This window comes from Paroedura picta, chromosome 3 (genome assembly GCF_049243985.1).
Source record: "Paroedura picta isolate Pp20150507F chromosome 3, Ppicta_v3.0, whole genome shotgun sequence".
Taxonomy (NCBI): domain Eukaryota; kingdom Metazoa; phylum Chordata; class Lepidosauria; order Squamata; family Gekkonidae; genus Paroedura; species Paroedura picta.
The window spans coordinates 146121435-146145303 of NC_135371.1; the positions used below are offsets into that span (position 1 = coordinate 146121435).

The following is a 23869-nucleotide window of genomic DNA, read 5'->3' on the forward strand; positions in this document are numbered from 1 at the left end:
ATATGTACAAGGTCCCCCAGGGGGGATGCACAATGTGTTGTTTCTGAGCACTGACCAATTGTGCCCTCTAAATGAGGTCACACTATATACCATACGCAGAAAGGGAAGGCAATTTTTGCACCGTTTTATTATCCTTATTGCAGTTAATAGCAAACATTTGTTTATATGAGAGAAAGAGCAGAGACACCACTTAGCTTTGTTCTCTACTCCTGGAAATACCAGTCTGGAACCACCAGTGGTTAAAATTCAACCCAGTCCTATCTGCATAGCTCCACTCTGATCTGTGTTTCTTGAAAGTTCTTATAAGAGAATCTTTACATATTGTCAGATTGGCCACCTTAAAAAAATAGATTTGTTCATTTGAGCATGCTGCATGTAACAGTCTTACGGCTGGACCAAGGTGACTTGGCACTGCTAGTATTAGACCTGTCTGCAGTCAAGAATCTGGGCATGAACCTCAATTTTTCCTCGACAGTGGAAGCTCAGATCACGAGAGTAGCTCGGCTGGCTTTCTTCATCTCCGCCAAGCAGAGCAGCTAGTGCCCTGGCCTATCTGACCCCAGAATACCTCACCGCAGTGATCCATGCAGTGGTCACTTCTAGACTGGATTTAAGCATGGTTTGTGAATTTGTAATCTGAATATACAATTCACAACTGTCTCACTACTGTGCTCAAATCGGTTTACTGTATTAAAACCTCCATATTAATGTGAGTAACTGAACATACTCGTTTTTGTTTAATGAGGTTTACTCTTGGAACATAAAACGTGCGCTGGATTACCGGTTCAACTCCAATCCCGGCACCAGAGAAAATGGCAGCGGAACTATTGAACTAGTAACTTGAGCGGATATTTTGTTCTGCGCATGCGCCTTGTCTGCACCCGAAAAATCTAGAGAGAGCGAGAACGTGTGCGAAAGACGGCAAAGCGCACGCGTAAACTTGTGGGCGGACCAGTAAAAATCTGAGAACATGCGCGAAAGACAGAAAGCGCACGCGCATTGAGTAACAGGTGGGAGAGGTAAAAGCGCACGCGCACTAATAAGAAGCCTGGCAACGCTGGAATGCGCGCCGTTGAGGCAGCGAAGCGGTAAAGGTGGCGGCGGGTAAAGCGCATGCGCATTTAGGGATAGAAGTTGGTGGAAGGAGGTGCTAGTCGGCTGGTGAAGGGAGGATAGTTTGCTGCGTCACCAGCCCCTGGGAAGTCACCGTTGACTGAAGAGGGAGGGAGAGCGCGCGCGCGGGCGCGCGGTGCTTTGTGGGTAACAGGCCTGAGCCTTTGAGCCTTGAGAAGGAGCCGCCGCCGCCGCCGCTGCCGCCGCCTCGTCCTTGCCCAGAGTCCTCCAGTGCCGTCGTCGTGTCCCCGGCGGAACCCCTGGAAGAGACGGGGAGGAAAAAAGGAGGAGAGCGTGAGATACGGGAGCCGGAGTCGCTGACGCCGTTCACCATGTGAGTGGGGCGGCGTGAGCTTGCTGGGTCGGGAAGGATGGACATGGATCTGGGTCCATACTGGGTGTGGGGAAGCGGAAGCGGCTCCCTCAGAGAAAGTCGGTGGGAGGGGGGGGGAGAGGGATGGGAGCCAGGAGTTCATAGTGAACGGCGGATGCGGGGCCCAGCGCCACACGGCACCTGAGCGGCTGCAGGGCGCCTTTCCCCGCGCCTTGGCGAAGTACAGGGAGTTGCCGGGCATGCCGTGGACGAGGGAGGAGGTGCTGTTTCTTTCAGCGCCCTTTCCAGTTGTGATTCCGCGGTGCTGGGCCCTGGGTTGAAGGTGCTGGAAAAGGGAAACACGTGTGGGTGACGGGGCGGTCTCGCGGAAACCCGGGATCCTTCTTCCGAACTGCGTTTAAGGGTTTCAGCAAAGCTGCTCGGGCATCGCAGCCATCGGCGGGTTAAAATCGGCTGCCTTAGGAAACTACTGAGAGAAATGGTTACTCGGAGATCAAAAGAGTGAAACTGGACATTCATCTTCATTTTGGGGGAGGGGAGGCGGACGTGGTTTCCGGAGGGTCAGAGGGGTGGGAGGAGTAAGGCACCTCTGGCGAAGCCATGGAAATGAGCTGTAAGATGCCGCATGTGAGAAGGGGAGCTTCTGGGACATGGGCTGTAATAGATTTGAGGGATGTGTGTGCTTAAAAGTGAAATGGGTTTGAGTGCTTGAGGCCAATTGAGAACTGACCATGGGGAAGTCCGAGGTAGAGGAGCATGAAATGACTTATTTGTTCATTCATATATTTGATTTATATGCTGCCCTTCACTATAGTGTCGTGGGGTTCCTTATAGAAGGAAGCTAGTGAAAGATGAAGATGTGAATATATCTGGCCTTTTCACAGGTATTTAGGAAAGTGCAGAGGTTTTGCATATACTGGGTCCCTTAACGTTTTCAGGCTATAAAGCAATTTCAATTTTCTTATGGTGAGACAGTAAGCACTTGTCATTGCTGCTCACTCTAATGCCTCTCCATAAAATACAAAGTGCTGGAAATCTCAAAATCTATGGTTTGAAACCTCTAAAGCTAGCAAGTTATGTTACTCATTCTTCTTGCCACATTCTTCTTGGTAGGGCTCCTTTTTCATCCCTATGTGTAGTTTTAAGAGGTGTCAGATATTCTGCTCTGTTTCTCTTTTAATGCCTCACTGGTTGATTCTTGTGCATCTAAGCAACTATGCATACATACCATTATGCAAAGATCTATATGCACTCATCCATTGAACAGTGTTGGTGTTGCTTTGAGGAGCCCAAGAAAGTAGATTAAGTGTGTGGGGAAGGGAGCATTGCTCAATGTGGTCCTGTTCTACCTAAAACTTAGTGTCAGTAGAATGAAATGTAGATTGAACAGGTCTGAAACCTATGAGTAAAATAAAATTTGATTGCATTCTTTACTTCAGAGATCGGCCTTACATCAATAAACATGTATGTGGAGAAGCGTAGAGATGTTTTGACTCTGTACATGCTTTGTAACTTGATCAAATGGCTGTAAATTCAGGTGCTCTTGAGTATAGATGTTAGAGTGCTCTGGAAGCAAGGCTTGGTAATGATTAGTGACATTTCCTTGCTGATAGTGTCTTTGACAGGGAATATCCATCAGTGCATCTTTAAACGTCTATACCTTTTACCAGTATATACTATTGTATGCATATTGTAAGAGCCTCTTGTGGCGCAGGGAGGTAAGGCAGCCGACATGCTGTCTGAAGCTCTGACCATGAGACTGGGAGTTCGATCCCAGCAGCCGGCTCAAGGTTGACTCAGCCTTCCATCCTTCTGAGGTTGGAAAAATGAGTACCCAGCTTGCTTGGAGGTAAAACAGTAATGACTGGGGAAGGGAATGGCAAACCACCCTGTATTGAGTCTGCCAAGAAAACGCTAGAGGGCGTCATCCCAAGGGTCAGGCATGACTCGGTGCTTGCACAGGGGATATCTTTATTTTTACCTTATGCTATTGTACTGTATTACTAGCATGCACTACTGTATACCTATTGTATATAGTGTTGTATACTTATTAACAGTGAATACATAGGAAAAGACAGCATTCTAGGATTTTAATCTAGTTGATATTATAATTGGTAATTTCTGTATATAATGGTTGGTAATTGCCGACCAAACAAGTACCTATGAGGGTTCATTCAAATGAGTAGCCGTGTTGGCCTGAAGTAGCACAATAAAATCAGAGTCCAGTAGCACCTTTAAGACCAACAAAGATTTATTCAGGGCATGAGCTTTCGAGTGCTAGCACTCTTCGTCAGTTAGGCAAGACACTTGAGTCTTTTGTATTTCAAAGTACTGACCAATGGTTCCTCTAAAGATAAATCAAGCTTGTCATTGTTGATTAGAATTGTGAACATCCTTGTGTAGTGTTTGCTTTTTATATTTATAATAATAACAGTTTAGATGAAATAATTAGTTGCCACAATATCAGTCTGTCAGCAGTAATACTCATGCAAACAGGGTATTCATAGCAGGTTTGCAGGTACATCATATGGTATTTTAAATCTCAGGTAGACTATGTGACCCATTATGCACAGGGGTTTTAGCGCACATTCGGGGTGGAATGGCGGCAATTAAAATCACCGATAACGCACGGAGCCGGCTGCAACCAGCCGCAGCTTTGCTGCATGCCGCCGAAAAAGCCGCGTCAGTGAAATGCGGAAGAAATCGCAGCTTCCGGGTGACCGGGGCGCAACCAGAAGCGGCGCCCGGATCGCCGCGTGCATAATCGGTTACTCTAGGTTTTGCCGCCGTCGCGCCCCGCCCTGTGCATAACCGGTGTGCGTTGCGTCTTCTCCCTCTGCGTTTTCCATGTGACCCGAAATCGCTGTTTTGGCGGCCGTGCATAATGGGCCTCTCTGAGGCTCAGCCACTCATGCACCCTTGCACATGGATTCTCTCTTCCGCCTTTTGTGACTTGTTATAACCATTGTGGATCTGAATTTGACCTAACTAGTTAATACTGACCAGTGTGTGTAAACTATAATTTGAAGTGTATTTGTATAGCATGGCTTGGTGAAATCTGCATTAGTACTAACTAAAGTAAGACATGATGACAAACTCTGGTTATCGCAAGCCTTGGAGGCAAGGAAGGTACAATACCCAGTGGCAGTGTGGTCTGAAAACCAGGAAACTTTATATCCAAAAGTAAAGTAGCTGTTGACAGCTGCTGATGGTGCCATTCTTTAGCAGGCATTACATATCTAACCAGCAGGATCAGAATACAAACACTAAATGGGTAACCCAAAAAGAAATAATTACCTAGCATAAAGGGAACTGGAGGGCAATGCTTGTGGTGAGAACCTCATATATAGTATTTGTTATATAAGTGAAAGCAAAACCAGTTCTGTCACGCTATAGTGCAGCCTCTCAATTTTATTTTATTTTTTTACTGTTGAGAAACCCCTGAAACATCAAGGTTATGAGAAACCCCAGAATTGGCACAATGATGCAGAATATGGTTGGGAAGAATAACTGTGTACATGCCCACTTGCAACCTCTCCCTTTCTCACCCCCTCCAGGCCCATCATTGGCCATTTGGGGGCGGGGAAACAGGTCAACATGACCATATATGGTCATATCACAGATAAATGTTTAAAAATATATTAAAAATTAACTTCTACCCATTCAGGAAACCTTTCCAGGGCTGTCACAAAACCCTGGTTGAGAAGCCTGCTATAGTGTAACCAAGAATTGAAACAGTAGGCAGGTAAAGGTATATTTGAGACTCAGTGGGTTCTGTCATGTTAGCAAACTACCTGCAGTCAGCATTTATTCTCTGGAGGAGGAATTGCCAAGGATAGGACTGGTTCCCCATCCCAGTGCTTTCCTTAATTAGAACATTCACTCATACAAATGGCTAGTTACTCATTCCTGATTTGATTTTTTTTTTGGGGGGGGGGAAGATTAGCATGGGACGTTATGATGGGACAAAACTTGCCCCCACCTGTTAGTGTGTAGCAAGCTTCCACCATGAGGCACCTAGTGGAGACAAGAGGAAATAGGTCTATGTTCATACAGCACACACATTGTGTCTATGCAACTTATATATGCACTTCCTCTCCATTTCCTATCATAAAGACCATCATTTTGCCAGACTTCATTAGTTCTCTACAACTAGATTAATACTTCTGAATTACTAATATTGCTATAGATGAGCAGTTAAATAAATTCTCAGGTTAAAATAGCTGGTTTATAGCTTGAAACATACTTGAAACTAAAGAATTGTTGAAAGGCTGTTTTTGAGAAGGAGTTGCTCTTTTACTGGGTGAAAAAACCACCCCTCAAAATCTTAACTTGACCAAATGATAAAGTTCCCCTTTGAAGTAATAATAATGCCTGGCAGGCAACGTTTATCAGAGGAAAAGGGCCAACACAGCAAGGTAATGGGAGCCAGCTTGCCAAAAGGCTGGGAATAGGGGAACAAAATTCTGGGCACAATGAAGCTGGCAATGTAATGTTCCATTTTTGTATGATTTGAGTTTCAGCTAGATGATGTGAGTAAGGGGCCCTCAATGGCTTTAGATACAGCAGGAATTGAGATACTGCTTTAACTCTTAGAAAGAAGCATTGTCTTTATAGGGATTTGCTAACCCCTTTTAGGGGAATGGTACAGGACAGGAAAGCCTGGAGGATCATTGTCCATGGGGTCACGATGGGTTGGACACGACTTCGCACCTAACAACAACAAACCCCCTTTAAGAGCAATGGGTTCCCATGAGGATCCATGGTGTGTTTACATCATCATAGAACAGTGTAGTAAATATAAATAAAGTACCCCTTTTCATGCTTTTGACCATGGAGGAACCCCTGAAAGTGGTGGCATGTCCCTTCAGAGAAGTGGGCATAGAAGTAAGATGCAGAAGCTAGCCAGTCAATCATTTTCCATTGTGAAGAAAGAGACTGGCTCTATGGAGAAATGGGGGAAGTAGGCTCCAGTAATATGTAGTGATTTCAGTGGCCATCTGAACTGAGAAAGGCCATGTAAACTCAGGGTTCTCCAGAACCCTGTTTGGGAATCCCTAAAATAAAGGATAGGGGCCATATGCATGAACAGGGAGATGTTTAAGGGTAGTAAATAAAAAAGTAGTAAACTATTGAGTGTGTTTGCAAATGAAGTAATGTGTATATTGTTGTGAGAGCAATGGAGTATACAGACCTGTGCATTGCTACATGTGAGATAGAGGTAAGAGGCCAGGATGCCAGTGAAGTAAAGGGAAGGTAGGGGTGTGTGTGAGAAAGAGAGAGAAGATATTTGAGTGAGATGTTAGTTACTATCCTGCTTGGAATACAACAGGATGAGAGCCACCCTCTGCATGTTGCCACTTGCCTTTCTGTATTCATTGATTTGATTAAACAATGTTCCTTGCCATGGGCAAAGCAGCTGTAAGTTGATCACACATGGAACAAAACTGGTTTTTATTTCCCACTTTAAAGGTTTCAGGTGGGTAAGCATTCATTGTTACAAGATATGGGGTTAATAAATAGGTGGTATCATGATTTCCTGTCACAAGTCTCCTCAAGCATGCCAGAAAATAGGGTTCACAAATATGAAACAGTAACAACAGTTAGGCTCTTTATTCTTTTGATTTGTGCATAGATGGAAGTGTAAGCCACTTTAGGTCTCCAGTGGGGGGAAAGGCAGGGTATGACTGCAGTCAATAAAGACTACATAACTTTCCTCTCCATATTGTTTGTACAGCAACCCTGTGAAGTAGGTTAAGCTGTGTGAGTGACTGGCCTACAGTCATCCAACAAGCTTCCATGACAGAATAGGGATTCAGACCTGTTCAGCACTACAGTGGCTTACAGTTAATGTGATAAGGATCCAAGAAAAGCAATTTAATTGTTTTTGACCAGTCAACTATATCTAAATCTATAGGTATCTGCAACATTTATGTTCTGATACTTCTTAGGGCATGCTAAGATTCCACTAAAGTCAGTAATTGTTTATGAGCTTCCAAAAAGTGATAATGGTGGTTTGATTAAATTCCCCCTGCAGTGTACAGTTGAAAGAGAATGTTGGGTGAGTGTCAAGGCACACATATGGTTCTTAAAGTGACATTCCAGCAGACCTGCCAGTACTTCATATATACACTCTAGAACAGTGGTCCCCAACCCCCCGTCCGGGGACCAGTACCAGTCCATGGATGTCGGTACCGGACCACGGCTCCTCCTTGTCCTCCTCCCCAGCTGCTGCCTCGGGGGCTGCCCTGCCACTCTGCTGCCGGCTCACCTTTGGTGCTCTCCAGCGGGTGCCATGGCTGGGGCTCCCCCTCGGCGTGGCACTGCGCAACTGCTGCTGGAAGCACCCCCCCCCCGGCTGGCGGCGGGAAGTCAGGGGCGCCGTCGGGAAAGCAAGCGGAGCAGGGGCTCAGGCGCCGGTGGTGATATCCCTTGGAAAAAGACTACCCCCTCCCCCGGTCTCAGTAAAATTGTCAAGCATTGACCGGTCCCTGGTGATAAAAAGGTTGGGGACCATTGCTCTAGAACATACCCTGGATTCCTACAATGCTAAGAGCAGACACTTTTGGTCTGAGGTGAGGGCATCTTGACATAAGTTATTCCTATCTGTCCATCAAGGAGGCAGGACTTCCAGGCTTCCTGTCTCTTGGGCAGGGTCAACCTCTATCCTCAGTTTATTTGCTCAGCAACTCAGAAATCTCCTAATCATATTTCTGTGCTTTTATACCTACTTGTCATTTCTTTATTCTATACTTTTCTTTTGGCCTGCTTCTTTCGCTGAGGCAATGGAGAACTTCAGCAAAGCCTCAGATGGCTTCTATGCGGCCGTTGAATCCAACAATAACAACCGTGCTGATCTGCCTGGATCCAGGTGTATCTAGGCAGATCAGTATCTGGAGATCATCTGTGAGGGCATAGCTGTCCCTAAATCATGGCCAGGGTGGAAGACAGATTGGAATCGTTCAAGGGCCGATGTTTCTTCCATAAAACTCTGTAGCTGTTTTGTCTCCCCTTCCAGTCCCCATTTTCTTGGATGCCTTCTGGAGATAACAAGCTAACTTTACAATGCATTGTTCGAGGAAGTCTGAGAGCTGGAAAAGATATTATTCAAGATCCTCCAGATCAAGGATTTTCCCCACCTAGATTCTTTGTGTGGGGAAAAAACTAGTGTGGTTTCCAGAATTGTTTAAGGACCAAAATAAACAGGATTGGGCAAACCCTCTTTCTAATAAACGACCAGGGTTTAGCCCTCTTTCCCCGATTAGTCTTTGCCTAATGACACTATGGATCTCTTACAGGTTCCAGTAGTAAATCCTCCTGTCATAACTCTCCTCTAAGGGGGCTTGGTTACTAAAGATGAGGATAGATTCCTATGTGAACAGCTGGAAGGTAAGTCAGATTCTGCTCTCAGAAAATCACACGAAGCCTTAGCCCTTGCAATAAGGGCATCAGCCACATCTGTATACATATTGGCTTCCGTCGTTTGGCCTAAGAAGCTAGTTCAGTTGTTCTTCTGGCACATCTCCAGTCCTCAAAAAGGTCCTAAAGATGATGGGGAAAGGTTCCAAAAGCTCTCCAGAAAGTTCTTTGAGCACTCTCAGGTACTCTACTTGTGAACCACTTTGCCTCAGACTTTAATCACCATGTGTCAGGCTTCATCTTAAGGTCCCAGACAGGGAGAGCAGAGCAAACAGATGCTCTAATATCCCCCTGGCCCCCAGGCATCTTTTAAACCTTTCTACCTTTTCCACTGAGGAAAATGAGACAAGAAAAAGTAACAATGATCTGAATAGACTTCAGTTGGCCGCTTAGACTCTGTTTTTCAGCATCAGTGGAGTTACCGGTAAAAAATCCTTGGTAGACTTCCATTGGTCAGGACATGTTTCAGCTAAGGTCACTGTGGCACCCAGATCCAACCATCACTACACTACTGACTACAAGGGAATTGAAAGGGAAAAGACTCTAAAGATTAGGCTATTCCGCAAGGATCACAAGTAGCACTCTATTCTCCAGAAGAGTTTCTATATTGAGAGTGTATAACTCTTAAAAGGCATATATGAGGTGATATAAATGGAAGCACCTAGACCCTTTCTTCCCTTTGTTACATTAAATCCTTGAGTCCCTGCAAATGGTGTCAACCAGGGCTGCTCAGACAAGTAGCAGCCCTGGCTGCGGTAATCTCAGAGTTCATTGGATGCTCTGTATTCAGAAGTGCTTGCTTAGTCAGGTTTCTGAAAGGAGTAGCCCATGTCAGTCCATAGATTTCCTTCTTGGCAATTGCACATAGTCCTCTTAGCATACTCCGTTTGAACTTCTGAGAGAAATTCCATTAAAACAATAGAGAATGAATGTCCTGTTTCTGACAGCTGCGACTTCAGCCAGAAGGGTCTCAAAATCAGAAGCTTTATCTACCAGGAAAGTCTCTTGTCTTGTGAGGTCAAGTGACCCTAAGGAGTCCAGCATTCAGTCCAAAGGTCAATATTTCCTTCTGCCACACCCAGGAAATATTGGCTTCATTCTGCCACTAGATTTTCAGAGCCCTAAGGATCTACATAAGTCATGCTGCATCAATTCAAAACACTCTTGGTAATTATCTAGAGTATTAATATGTCCAAGGCAGTGCATCTCATAATGCTTACCAAGTTAGCAAGCTCCAGGTGCCAACTAGAACCACAGTTCACTCCATTCATGGTGCTGCAACTATAACACAGCATTGGATGCTGAAGTTTCCATTGAGGAAGTCTTTTAAGGAAGGTCCATGGCCATCTCTTATTGACCTTCATCAGGCCCTACAAAATGAATTTTCTTGTTCAGCTGACCTAGTCTTCAAAAGGAGGATATTATATCAAGTATTGGAGGTGAACTGATTTTCCCACCTGACATGGCATGTAAGTGTTGTTGGATGTCCCATGTCAAGATATCCTCTACCTCAGAGCGAGAAGGAACATTGGGACTTACTGTGAAGATTCCTTCTGCTCTGAGGAAGGAAGGGCATCTTGTTCCACCCTGATTTGAATGGGAGCATGACAAGTTATTTTCTCCATGTAAGTGCCTTCTTGTTTTCTTTTTCCTAAAATGTTGATTGATTTACTTAGTGTTGTAGTATTGATACTGCTTTGGAAGTTACCAAACTGAGGGTAGTGATGACCCTGCACAGGAGACTGTAAACCTGGAAAAAATGGACAGATGGGTATCATTCATGTCAAGATGCCCTCTGTCAGAATAGAAGGAAGCTTCACAGTAAGTGTGAATGTTCCTTTCTAAAGTGAAAAAGTTTCCTGAAGGTTGAAGACAACTGCTCTGGAAAACCACTTTGTAGAACAGCCTTTAGAACAATGGCTTCTTGTTTAAAAAGTAAGAAATAATACAGTTTCCATGAGCTGAATCAAATGACTTGTTGGTGGAATCCTAATGTGAATCTTTGGCGCAAAGTATCTCACAGTAATCTTTCATGAAAGAACTGAAAGCATGCTTGGTACTTCACTTAATCTTTTGTTTTGTAATGCTGACACAGTTGTATATTTTTTGGAGCTGAAGTATGTGTTGTACTATCAAAATGCTTGACCTGACTTCATAGGTAGGAATATGGCTTGATGAAGAAGAAAAATCTGTGCTGCTACATTGTTGTGATTCATGAACATGTTGCATAATTGCTTAAAAGCCAGAACTTATTACATGATTCAAGTTTTGCTGTAAAATCCTGGAAGATTTGACATTATATATTGCTTGCCTTTAGGATGAGGGGTAGCCATTGATGTAAATCAAGGCTTGACATATCTCAAGTACCAAGTTGCCATGGCTGCTGGAAAATTCATTATGGTGCCTGATATTTTCAGCTATGGTTTTATTGTAGCATCTCTCAGCAATTCCCAGGAGATATAACCAAGGATTAGCTCCAACCAGTTTTTCCACTGGTGAAAGATGAAGGAAGGGGTTTCCTTTGACCATGAAAAGGCTGTTTGAGATTGTGTGATCTGCATAGACAAAGGTCATGAGGAATGAGGACTTTAATAAGGAAGGAGTTTGGCAGAGGTTGAGTGGAAAAGCTGGCTGGTTGCTACCCAAACATTACTTTTTAAATGCTTTTTGTATAACATAAAGTATTTGTCTTTGGTTGTTTGTGTGCAAACTTAACTTTATTACTCATGATTTAAAATACATAAGTTTAGAATAGTAATTCTTTTCATATACAGTCTAAGGTCAAGTATAAATTTACAAATCTTACCAATTTTAGAGTATATCCATGAGGCTTGAGTGAAAGATTCCCTTCAATTTTGTTGTAAGAATGTATAAATATAAAAGTGAGCAAAATGTAAAACAAAGCAACTGTTCAAATGACAGGATCTTGGCCAACATACTCCTGGATGGAGTTGGTATTTTAAGATTCCCATTGAGTTCCTTGAATGTACCAGTTACATTAGGAAACTGGAATATTGGGTAAATGTTTTTCTCAGCCTGGAATTATATAGAAAAAACTTTCCTGGTCATGACTTGTGCAAAACCAGCCCTTAGTTTTGCATTAAGGTTCAAGAGGGTAGCTGTGGTGGTTTGAAGCAGCACAACAAAATTTGATTCCAATAGCATCTTTAAGACCAAAGAAGATTTATTCAAATCATAAGCTTTTGCCTCCTCAGGCAAAATGGTTTAAAGCAGTGGTTCTCAAGCTGGGGGGTCGCAACCCCTCAAGGGGTCATTTGGCCCTTTGCTGGGAGTGCAGCGGTGGCATGGTCCTGGCCTCCTCTGCGCCACCTCGGAGCTCACTGAGGTGGTGCAGAGGCGAGTGCCACGGCGAGCAGGAGCAGCAGCAGTGTGTGTACGCATGCCACCACCACCACTGCTGTTGGGACCACAGCATTAGGACGGTTGAGAACCGCTGGTTTAAAGAGAAGAGACTGATGCATAGATGTATGCCTTTAATTCTGATAGCTTTTGTTTTGATTGTGTCAAATAACCTGTGGTGTCTGCTTTATGTTTTGTTATAAGATTATAGCAAACAAGAGTTTACTGTTCCAAGGCCTAACAATGCACTGTTCAGCTCAGCTTCTAGATTTGTTCTATATTTTTGTTCCCTGTTCATGGTTGTTCAAAGTATGTATTTCATTACCATGTACTAGGAACTCAAGATCCCATGTGAGCACTTTGGACTAAATCAGGGTTTCCACAGGCTTGTAGCCTAAAAGAAATTGTGGAGGCGTAAGAACTTATGCCCTTTGTATAAGGAGTTGGCAGCTTCTGAAACACATCCACAGAAATGGAATATTGAAAGTTTTCCATGGCATGTGCTCTTGTAGGCTAGATGCTAGTAACAGAAAGAAGGCTAAAACTGTCCTGCATCTGATGGACATAAGTTTTGTGTCTCTTCTTAAGACTAACTAAAGACAAGATGCAGTTGAAAAAATGCATTTGAAAGATACTAGATTCACCAAAATGATGGCAATAAAGCTAAGAATCAGAAAATAAACCAGTTATTAGATACTAGATTAAAAGCCCATTTCATATTCAAATGAAATGGGCGCTAGATGTGAAAGGGGAACCCCCCCTCTCAAACCCCAAGGGCCACCCCCCACCTGTGACTCGGTGGAGCCTTCTCCCGGCCGCCAGAGCGGCCGGGAGAAGGCGGCGCGGCCCAGTCCCCACCCGTGGCTGTCTTGAGCAGCCGGCCAGATTCCCTGGCCAGGTGAAGCAGCCAATGGGGAGCCACGCTTCGCGCGGCTCCCCATTGGCTGCTTGGGCCGGGATGGACACTCGGAGGAGCCAATCAGGAGCTGCGAGTTTTTATCCTGGACAGGGCCCGCCCTAACTCCTCCCACACAGCCCTTACTCCTTTATTCAGTCCGCGGCGCTCTGCGCCGCAGGCTGTTTAAAGATATGGAATTTGGCATGTCAAATATGAATAACCTAACTATTAACACTTGTGATAAAAGTTAATATTTGAGATAATTTGGGAGACATTGCTATATTGTAAAACCTCAAATCCTATAGCTGTTGACATTCCAAAGGATTTAATTTCTTTATAGAAGCTTCATTATAAATATTGGTACTCTTTGGTCCTTTAAAGTTTTTTGTGATATAATTTTAGCTTTAGTATAATTTTTGACTTGGGAGGGATGGTTATTACTTTAAGTTCAGCAACTGGGAACAGTTCTTATAGCTTAAATGCAAAAAAAATCCTGCAGTTTGGTTTTTTTGAATAATACAAAAATGAACCCTCAAATATTCATGATTTGTTCCTTTAACATGTGAGTAGCTTGCTGCTGATTATGCTATTAATGACATCTAGACCTTAAAATAAGCAAAGCTGGTTGCTAGATCAAACCGTTGCTGCTGATCTGATCCAGGGATAGTCAAACTGTGGCCCTCCAGATGTCCATGGACATCAGTTCCCATGGGCCCCTACCCAGGGCTTCAGGGAGTCCAGGTCGAGAATCCCTGCCTTAGGACATCATGGCTAATGGGCCTATCCTCCATGAATTTCTTGAATTCCCCTTTAAAGCCTCAATGGTAGTGGCCTGTATTAATCACAGCTGAATTACTCATGGTGTGAAGACTTTTCTTTTAGCTGTCCTGAATCAACTTTGTTAGATGTTCCTGAGTTCTCCCTCCTTGAGAAGGGAAAAGCTTCCTCTATTCTATGTATGTATGTTGATAAATTTCTGTTATCACAACAATTGTTATCACAATTCTCTAAATTGAAAAGCCCCTTAAGATGCAGCAGTTCTTCAACACTGGTTATATTTCTAATCAATTGTACACCTTTAAATGCTAAGGAAATTACTTAAAACATTGATCGTGACAGGTTTAGGTTTGATGAGGGATTCCTGAAATTCAGATTTAATAGGAGATGTTTCAAATTAGAGCGCCTGAGGATTTTATCCATTTGTTTGTGATAATTGCTGTTCTTCATTTGTTTTGGTTTTCTTTTGTCAACTACAGAGACTTGCTCCTTCTGGGGTTTTGTTCAGATCTTTGCTTGAGAGCCTTGGGATTTTTCCATGTTCTCATTTTCCTTGCTTCTAAGTTCCTGTTTCTTTGGGGAAGGCGCTTCAGTTTCATACATGTTTTACTCCTTCTAGTGGGTGATTTTATATTGCATTGGTTTGTTTCCAACATTAAAAAACTGCAGTTTAAGTGTGCAGGGAGATAGAATAGTAAATAAAGTCAGTATATAGTAAATAAATAGTAAATAAACTGATGTATTATAGAATTGACCACTAGAGGGAACAAACCACTTGCAGAACAGAACCTCCTGCACACAGTCCTCCAAAGAAACAGGAAATTAGAAGTAAGGAAAGTGAGAATGCAGAAAAGCCCTTGGACTTTGCCCTCTGATTCTTTGGAAATTTTGTTATTTTTAAGGGAAGCCGGGTGGGGTGCAGGGGCAGTGGTGCGGCGGGAAGCATCGCGGGGAGCTCCTGGCGAGGGCCAGGTGTGGCGGAGGCGGCGGCAGGGCCGCAGCAGCTGGCGGTCGGAGGGCGCGCCGCGAGGGAGCGGCTGTCCGGGCCGCATGTCAGCGCGGAAATGGCGGCGGGCGGCGTCAGGTAGGCAAGCAGGAAGGGGGTGGGTCAGGAGGCGCTTTGCGCCTCCCAATTAGTGAGGCCGGCGGCAAGGGACCAATTGTGAGCTGCGCTATGCGCGGCTCGCAATTGATCCCTTGCCGCCAGACTGAAACTCAGAGGGGCCAATTGGGCCCTCCGAGTGTCAGTCCAGGGGAAGGGGCCTATGGGCACCCTTCCCCATCACGGACAGGGCCCACCCTCAGGGCCCTTAACCGATTATTTAATCCGCTCCGCTATGAGTGGGTTAAAGATACCTAGACAACTTGGGAGTGACTCTATTTCTCTACCATTAAATAAAAATCACTGCTGCCTATTACCATATTAGACAAGCATCAAGTCTTGGTGGTAAACAAAATACGTTAGCTGTTATTCCTGCAAAGTCTCATCATTTCAAGTCGAGCATCTTACTTTGTTGCCTATTATAAGACAAATACTTCTCTATGAACTACTTAAATTTCCTAGACATGAGGAACAGAGAAGTTTCTCCATAACCGGACTCAGAGGGTAGCTGTGGAGGATGAGTTGTTGTGCTCCTATCAACTCCCTTGGGGAGTGCTTCAGGGCGCAGTGCTCTCCCCCATGCTTTTAAACATCTTCATGTGCCCTCTGGCCCAGCTGGTACAGAGTTTTGGGCTGGGCTGTCATCAATATGCTCTTGATACCCATCTATCTCCTCATGGACGGCCACCTGGACTCCCCCCACCCCCGAACCAGCCAGGGCCAGTCCTGGCCCCCACCTGGTAGAATGAGCTCCCGGAAGTGCTGCGGGCCCTGTGGGAGCTTTCTGCGTGGCCTGCAAGACAGAACTCTTCCACCAGGTTTATGGTTGAGGCTGGGGTCTGAGTAGAAGTTAGGATTGGGCCCTCCCCCCTGGTGCTCATTCAGCATTATGCCAGGGTCATCTATTGGCATCGGGGTATGGCTTCCTGTTGCCACTTCCCCTATTGGATGCTATTATGGGGGGGATGAGTAGTTGATTAATACCTCCATGTTTCTTATTCATATGTTGTAATTTTTATGTCCTGGTTTTTGATATTTTTAATGGAGTTTTATTGGGGGGGGTTATGGATAGACTGTTTGTAACCCGCCACGAGCCAGCTTCGGGGATGGCAGGAAATATAATAATTATTATAATAATTATTATTATTTAAAAAATGCTGGGGGAGATTTGCAGACAGGTCATTTGTTTATTTAGTCATTGACCAGGCAGGTACCTGGGTTTTTCAAGCCTTGGGATGATTACCATTGTCTTTCTTTGTTGTAGATTTAAAAAATGTAGGTATTAGGGAAGGACAGTATACAAGCCTATTACATTAATAAAAACATAATGGAGACTAAGGACATCTTATCATTAGCACTTAAAGTTGTTTATTGCTTTGTGGAGATGACTGAATATTTTTGAACTAATTCTTGAATGATCTTTCTAGGCAGCCTGCTTCTGCAAAGTGGTATGACCGAAGGGACTATGTCTTTATTGAATTTTGTGTTGAAGACAGTAAAGATGTTAATGTAAATTTTGAGAAATCTAAACTTACATTCAGGTAAGCCGGTGACCATGAACAAAGTTTGTTATTCAAACCTTGTTTTTGAGATTAAGTTAAGAATTTTCCTCCCCTTTCTCTACAGTTGCCTTGGAGGAAATGATAACTTCAAGCATTTAAATGAAATTGATCTTTATAATTCTATTGATCCAAATGTAAGTTGCCTTCCCCTACTTCATGTTTCAGCATGTCAGGAAAGCACTAGGTATACATGGATAATAAACAAATAGCATAGCTTGTTAAACAGGCAATGGCATCACAATTCAGTATTTGGATGCTTTGGTTAAGGTGTGCTCTCACTGGAAAGCCAAAAGAAATGTGGAGAGAAGTGCTTCCTTGTTCTCGTTGCCAGCAGCTGGATTTTCAGCTAATGTGGCTTGATGACTATTTCTGTGTGCTTTATTTATAGAATTCTAAATATAATCCAGTAACTGCCATTAGACTAATGGTCTTGTGGCATGGTCTGGAGGCACCTGAGGCAGCAACCCTACTGCATCTAAACAGGTCTGGTTATGGTCAGTGTCTAGCTAGCAGACCTTCTGGGAAACCTGTGTTACCCTGATAGTTCCATGGAAGAAAGTCAAGATATGAATGTATTAAAGAACAGGGTATGTAGCCTGTTTCCCTCTTTCTGCCAGTCTTCAAGGCTCTTCAGTGATAAACAGTTTGTTTTGTTAAACCCGCAGTACTTGGATTTTTCCCACTGCGGTAATAGAGCAAGAGATTCTTGACCTCAATAAAGTCTATCTTATCTGGTGAAAAGTTCATACAAGTAAGAGGTAGCAAGTTGCAAGGTCAGTTAGACAAATGCCATCCTAATTGCTGTCGCTTTCTGTATACTTTGAAGCCTAATACTCCTAAACAGATGAGATGGTAAACCTGTTTATCAACTGGATGGAAGGTTGGAGCTCACATGGCGATGTAGTCATGCATGCACATGTGAAATTGTAGTGTCCAGGAAAAGGGGTTCTCTATATCCAGAATTAGAAGCAGTGGGAATGAAGATGCAATCCATCATATGAGACCCACCAGGAGACTGCAATAGGATAATCTAGACACAAGTTTATCTAATTTTTTGTATGAGAGCTAGTTTATGCCTTCAGCTCTTTCTCTTCCCCCCTCCTCCAGGAATCCAAACATAAAAGAACCGACAGATCTGTCTTATGTTGTTTACGAAAAGGAGAATCTGGCCAATCATGGCCACGATTAACAAAAGAGAGGGCAAAGGTATGCCATGTTTCATTGTACAACTCTAGGCTGAATTTCAGTTGTTTTTAAACTGTGTGTGTTTGCCCTGTTTCTATATCTGTTTTACCTTTTGGGCTTACCTGCAATCTGTTCTGCGCTTGAGAACTCAGATTTTTCACAGTCTGTTCCAGTACATAAGATCAATGACTCTGGGCTACTTAGATAACACTGGCCTTAGAGGAATTGAGCAAGGCTGTTCCATACATACAGTAATATCACTCCTCTTAATGCAGGGAAATACTGAAACAGGTCTCTAGAGAGTCGGGGATATACATTCTATGCATCCCCAAAGATGAAAATTCATCTGTGGATGCAGGTCACCCAGGAGGCAATCTTCTCTATTGGATGTTTTTACTCTTCATATGTACTTCTGCCTAACATGCATATTTATATACACAGCTCAATTGGCTCAGTGTGGACTTCAACAACTGGAAAGACTGGGAAGATGACTCTGATGAAGACATGTCCAATTTTGATCGCTTTTCTGAAGTAAGGGGAATATTAGGAAATTGGTGATATCACAAACCTTCTCATCATACCTTTTCTAGCTGAAATTACAGGGCAGTTGTCTTTATTCCTGAGACCTTGCTTTGGTATTTCACTCCAAAATTCATAATAGACATTTTGCATTTGTACACTATACAGACTTTCCATAACATTCTAAATGTTACAGTGATTCTCTGAGCTACATACATATGGCAAGCATATATTCCTGTGATAACATAGCTCCTAGGCAAAGTAAAGTTGCACAGCAGAAGTAAATGGAAAATTGTATTTGTGCATGTGCGTTTTGTAAGTACTTTTGTATTCAGATATTACAGATTTAACAGCGTAAAGGATTCTCCTAAGATTACCTAGTCTTTAGACATTGTCTTATGACAGAGTATCTACCAGTATGTTATCCCTCATTTGGGATACATTGAGTCTCAAATTCAAAATCCTGTGAGGCAGTTGCCTGTTGCAGCAGTTTCCAGTTCCAGTTTTTGGTGTGATGTGACCACAAAGGGAAGAATATCTATAATTAGCTGAAAAGCATGCCCCCACAAAGAAAGACCAAACTTTTCTGTGACCCAGACAATGGTGAAGCATTTTCTCTGTATTGTGGAGCAATTCTGCTTACTTGGTAATAACTACCTGCCTGGGAAAGCCACAGGATGGGCAGCTGAACCACTCCCTCTTGCACCAGCTTCGCTCCCAGCCCTCTCAAAAGCATATGTGATAAAGAACACAAGGTGTTTGAAAGTCTGGTGCCTGCAGCTCTGGCTCAACCATGAGCCTGGCTTTTAAGTTTCCAGTTGGATCAGGGCGGCTCAGCTGTGCTAGTTCTGTTAGATCTGTCAGCCGCCTTTGACGTGGTTGTCCACGAACTGCTAGCTAGCCGCCTCACCGGTACGGGGATACGGGGCACAGCCTTGTGCTGGGTACGCTCCTTTCTCCTAAACCGGACCCAGAAGGTGGCTATGGGGGAGGATTTATCGAGTCCTGTTCGACTCCCATGTGGGGTTCCACAGGGGTCGGTTCTCTCCCCCACCCTTTTTAACATCTTTACGGGCCCTCTGGCCCAGCTGGTGCTGAGTTACGGATATGGTTGTCATCAGTATGCGGATGACACCCAACTGTATCTCCTGATGGACGGCCGCCCAGACTCTCCCCGGAACGATTCACCAGATGTTTGCAAGCCGTGGCTGGATGGCTTGAGCAGAGTCGCCTGAAACTCAGCCCCTCCAAGAAGGAGGTCCTATAGTTGGGTGGTAGGGGGGTAGGACTGGAAGCATGTTTGCCCACCTTGGCAGGGACTCAACTGGTCATCGTGTCCCAGGCCAGGAATTTGGGAGTGACCTTGGATGCCTTGTTGACATTGGAGGCCCAGGTCAAGAAGGTAGCCAGCCAGGCATTTTTCCATCTTCGCCAGGCTAGGCTACTAGCACCCTACCTGTCCTCGGAACATCTGGCCACAGTGATCCATGTGACAATCACCTCCAGAATAGATATCTGTAACTCACTCTATATGTGCCTGTCCTTAGGCTTGACCCGGAAGTTACAGCTGGTGCAAAATGCAGCTGTAAGGGTCCTCACTGGGATAGCTTGGAGGGCCCATATCCAGCCTGTGCTGAGGCAGTTGCATTGGTTACCGGTTGCTGCCCGGATCCGGTTTAAGGTGTTGGTTCTTACCTTTAAGGGCCTCCATGGTCTGGGACCCACATACCTGAAGGACCGCCTTTCGCCCTATGCCCCCAGCAGGGCCTTGCGCCCTGTGTGGACAAATTTGTTGGTCATCCCTGGCCCCAGGGAAGCGCGCCTGGCCTCGACTAGTACCAGGGCCTTGTTAGCCGCCACGAGCTTTGTGGGCGTGGCGGGATATAAATGTAATTAATAAATAATAAATAAGATACCAAATATCTTTAATAGACACAGTTCTATCTAGATTACCTTGACTGGGTGGTGTTTGTGACACTGATCAATCAGACTAAAAAAATAACAGGTCTCCATTGAAGACTCTTCTTCTTAACACCTAGATGATGAACAACATGGGTGGTGATGAAGATGTAGACTTGCCAGAAGTAGATGGAGCAGATGACGTGAGTAATAAATGTGAATAAAAGTATTTAATCTCCACTTATATTTCTCCAACTGGGAAAATAAAATACTATGAATTGCATAATCAAACCCATACCTTTAAACCCAGTCGTATATACCAGTGGTCCCCAACCTTTTTATCACCGGGGACCGGTCAACGCTTGACAATTTTACTGAGGCCCGGGGGGGAGTCTTTTGCCAAGGGATGTCGCCGCTGCCGCCTGAGCCCCTGCTCCACTTGCTTTCCCGCTGGCGCCCCTGACTTCCTGCCACCTGCTGGGGGGCGCTGCCAGCAGCAGCTGCGCAGTGCCACGCCGAGGGGGAGCCTCAGCCATGGTGGCCTCTGGAGAGCACCAAAGGTGAGCCAGCGGCAGAGTGGCAGGGCAGCCCTTGAGGCAGCAGCCAGGGAGGAGGACAAGGAGGAGCCGCGGCCCGGTACCAACTGATCTACAGACCGGTACCGGTCCCCGGACCGGGGGTTGGGGACCACTGGTATATACACTTAGAATGCTGTTCTCAAATTCTTTTTTAGTATTTATGTATGGGTTAATTTTATCTGGACCTTTAAGTCTTTAAAAGGTCCAGATATATAGATGCTACTTTATAGAAGGTCTGAAGTAAACTGCTTGCATCTTTTGTCAATGTAGTGGATGTAGGAGATGATATGTTTACTAACCTCTCAATTTTCTGATTTAGGATTCACCAGACAGCGATGATGAAAGTAAGTTCTTCCTTTTGCTTGTACTTGCTGTATACTTTTGGTTGTTAGGCAAAATTGACACTACCAAATTGTTACTCACAACAAATAAGTGCACAACAAATTTGTAGGACTTCTAAGAGTATAGTGTTCGTTGCTCTTCAGATTAATGTCATAAGAGCAGTTTCTTTGCATTCCACATGTTGCAGGTACACTACAAGGGGGGGGAGGAAGAGGCTCCAGGACCTCTGCCTTGTTCAGTTAGGTACACTCTGCTCCCAGTTGGTTTTGCCTTAGGGAATGATTGATTCCTCACTGCAGAAAGGCCTGGTTGACTGAACACTTCAGTGATTTTTTAACTAATATAGTGTTACTGAATTCCTTCATTGGGATGGAAAAGAAGTTGTGAGTCTTTGTTTTACTATTTCATGAATGAAAACTATTTTCATCCTGATTCTACTCACATACTACTGCAAGCTTCTATTTTAGTAATTGCTTGGAGAAAAGGAATCTGTTGTAGCATTACCTCAGAGAGGAAGATCATTTGTATTTAAATATATTTATTTATTGCATTTATGTCTTGCTGATGACCTGTAAAGTCCTCAGATTACACTAAAAATAATGTCCTCTTCCCTCAGTATATTAGTTCGTATTGCTGAACAAATGCTTTAGAACCCCTTCCTAGAGCAAGAGAATCTCCCGCAAGCTAAGAAGGGAGTACGTATGGGCAGTTTGCTCTGATGGTAGAGTGACAGTTGTTGGATGGTGAGCACTGTAGTCTTCCAGCACACAAGAGATGTTTACAATCAGCCAGCCATAGTTGGTATAGAAATAACCATTCCTGTATTTGTCTTTACGGTAATTTATATTGGGGATTGCAATCATCAAATCTTTGACAGTGGATAGACTACTACTCCTTGGACAAGATTAAGGGTTTTTAAATAGTTCATTTTGTGTATTTGTGCTTCTGCCACACAATATTCAATATGTTGATTTTATTTATTTTTCAGAAATGCCAGACCTGGAATAAGAAGGGGAAAATGGCATCTTTGGGGACTTGGGGGAAAGAACTTCATCACAACATTTCATAATTGAGATACGAATTCCTGAGTTGATAGCTCTACAGGCAGAAAATGCATCGTTTAACTCCTCTTCAACCTGTTTTAAGTAGCTTCACTGGTTGGTGCGTACCATTGTTCAGGGCAGTCTTAAGCCACACGAGGCAATAATGATATGCATAAATGTTTTCCAGACTTCCAAAAGCAAAACAAAAAAGAAACCAATTGAGGTATAGGCAATCGATACAAAACAGTTGCAATAAAAAGGTTTACAGCGCGCACCTCTTTGCCTCGTCATAAGATACTACAATGGAAAAACTCTCAATTTTCATGAAGTGGTAAATTTGTGCTTTCCCCCTCACATTGTGGACTGCAGATAACTTAAAACGTTTCAGATTTTATACCTGGAACAGAACTGGCTGAAGCAATGTTTTAATTGGCTTTCAAAATTAAACTGGTAACATGCTGTACCTCTAGAGGTGTCTTTAGGGTATGTTCCACTAATGTTCAGTGCTCTTCACTTTGTTGTATTTAATCACTAGTTAGTGTTCAAAATATCTTAGCTAAAACTATCAACCCCTTAAAACTTAACATGGGTGAAACCTGTACATTTGGTTGTTTAATCCTCAAAACTCTTGCATCTCAATATGGGGGGGTAAGAGTCTGTACGTTGTTGCTTGTCAATCTGTACATTTAGACCAAATTGTATTTGCACTGTTGGTATGAAAGCGAGTGACAAAATGTTAATACACTATTCAATCTTTTTTTTTGACCAGCTTATGATAAGCCTGAAAACCTCAATTTGTGTTCAAAGCAGTGGGGATTTTTTAATGTCTACATTATTTCTAATAAACTGTTGCAGACTCCATGGCTGTCAACTGTCTGGCTGGCTGTAACTTCATGTATTCTTACTATTTGTTGGAATGGAATACTTTATTTCTAGTTGGAATACTAGTGTGGGATTATTTCATCTGTTTGAAGGAGAGTTGTAATATTCCCAAGCAAGCATTTAATAAAAGAAAATAGGACCTGTAAGTTGTGGGTACGCGGAACAGCAGTTTCAAGAACGTGTTGTGATTTGACTAAAATAAAAAAAAAATGTCCTTTAAAATCTTTGAGCTTCTACATTTGACATTTTGACCTCTGAAATGCTTTAAAATGTTTAAATGAGTATGTGTGTCTGGATTAAGCTGCTCAACAGTCCACAAAAGAAGAATCAGCTGTCAGGCATATTCTGGAGAGAGTAGAATGTAAGGAGGTGTAGGTATGGGGGAAGGGTCAAAGGGGTGTGTGTGAATTTCTATTGCAAAATTAGAGCATATATGTCTTGCATGGGCCTGTGTGTTGACATGGTCAGACTAAATAACTCTCTTCCTAGCAAAACTTACAGTTCCGGAATAGATACTGTATCTCTCCTAATGCTCCAGATTCCCAGTCATATAAAGCAGTGGTCCCAACCCCCGGGCCGTGGCCTGGTGCTGGGCCATGAAGGCCTCGTGGCCGGGCCGCAGCTCCCTCTCCCTGCCCCCCCCCCAAAGCGAGAAGCTCGCCAGGCCGCGAGCAAATCGGCTGCCAAAGCAGCCGATTGGCTTGCAGCCCAGCAAGCTTCTTGCTTTGGGAGGGGAGGGAATAGAAGCGAGTTAGTTAGGCCTACATGTTTTTGCCGCATCTTGGTTTATCTTGGCTTACTGTGTTAATTATGTTTATGTATTTTGTGCTTTTATTGTATGGGGTTTTTATCTGCT

At 43.8% G+C, this 23869-nt stretch overlaps 1 protein-coding gene across 1 annotated transcript; it reads left to right on the plus strand.

The window, feature by feature from the left end:
- The first annotated feature begins 1055 nt into the window (after window positions 1–1055).
- On the plus strand, window positions 1056–23235 carry PTGES3 (prostaglandin E synthase 3). Its single transcript, XM_077328453.1, has 8 exons — window positions 1056–1447; window positions 16431–16544; window positions 16630–16699; window positions 17673–17771; window positions 18192–18281; window positions 20309–20371; window positions 21066–21090; window positions 22077–23235. Coding segments are annotated over exons 1-8 (483 nt in total). The 5' UTR covers window positions 1056–1445; the 3' UTR covers window positions 22097–23235.
- The last annotated feature ends 634 nt before the right edge of the window (window positions 23236–23869 follow it).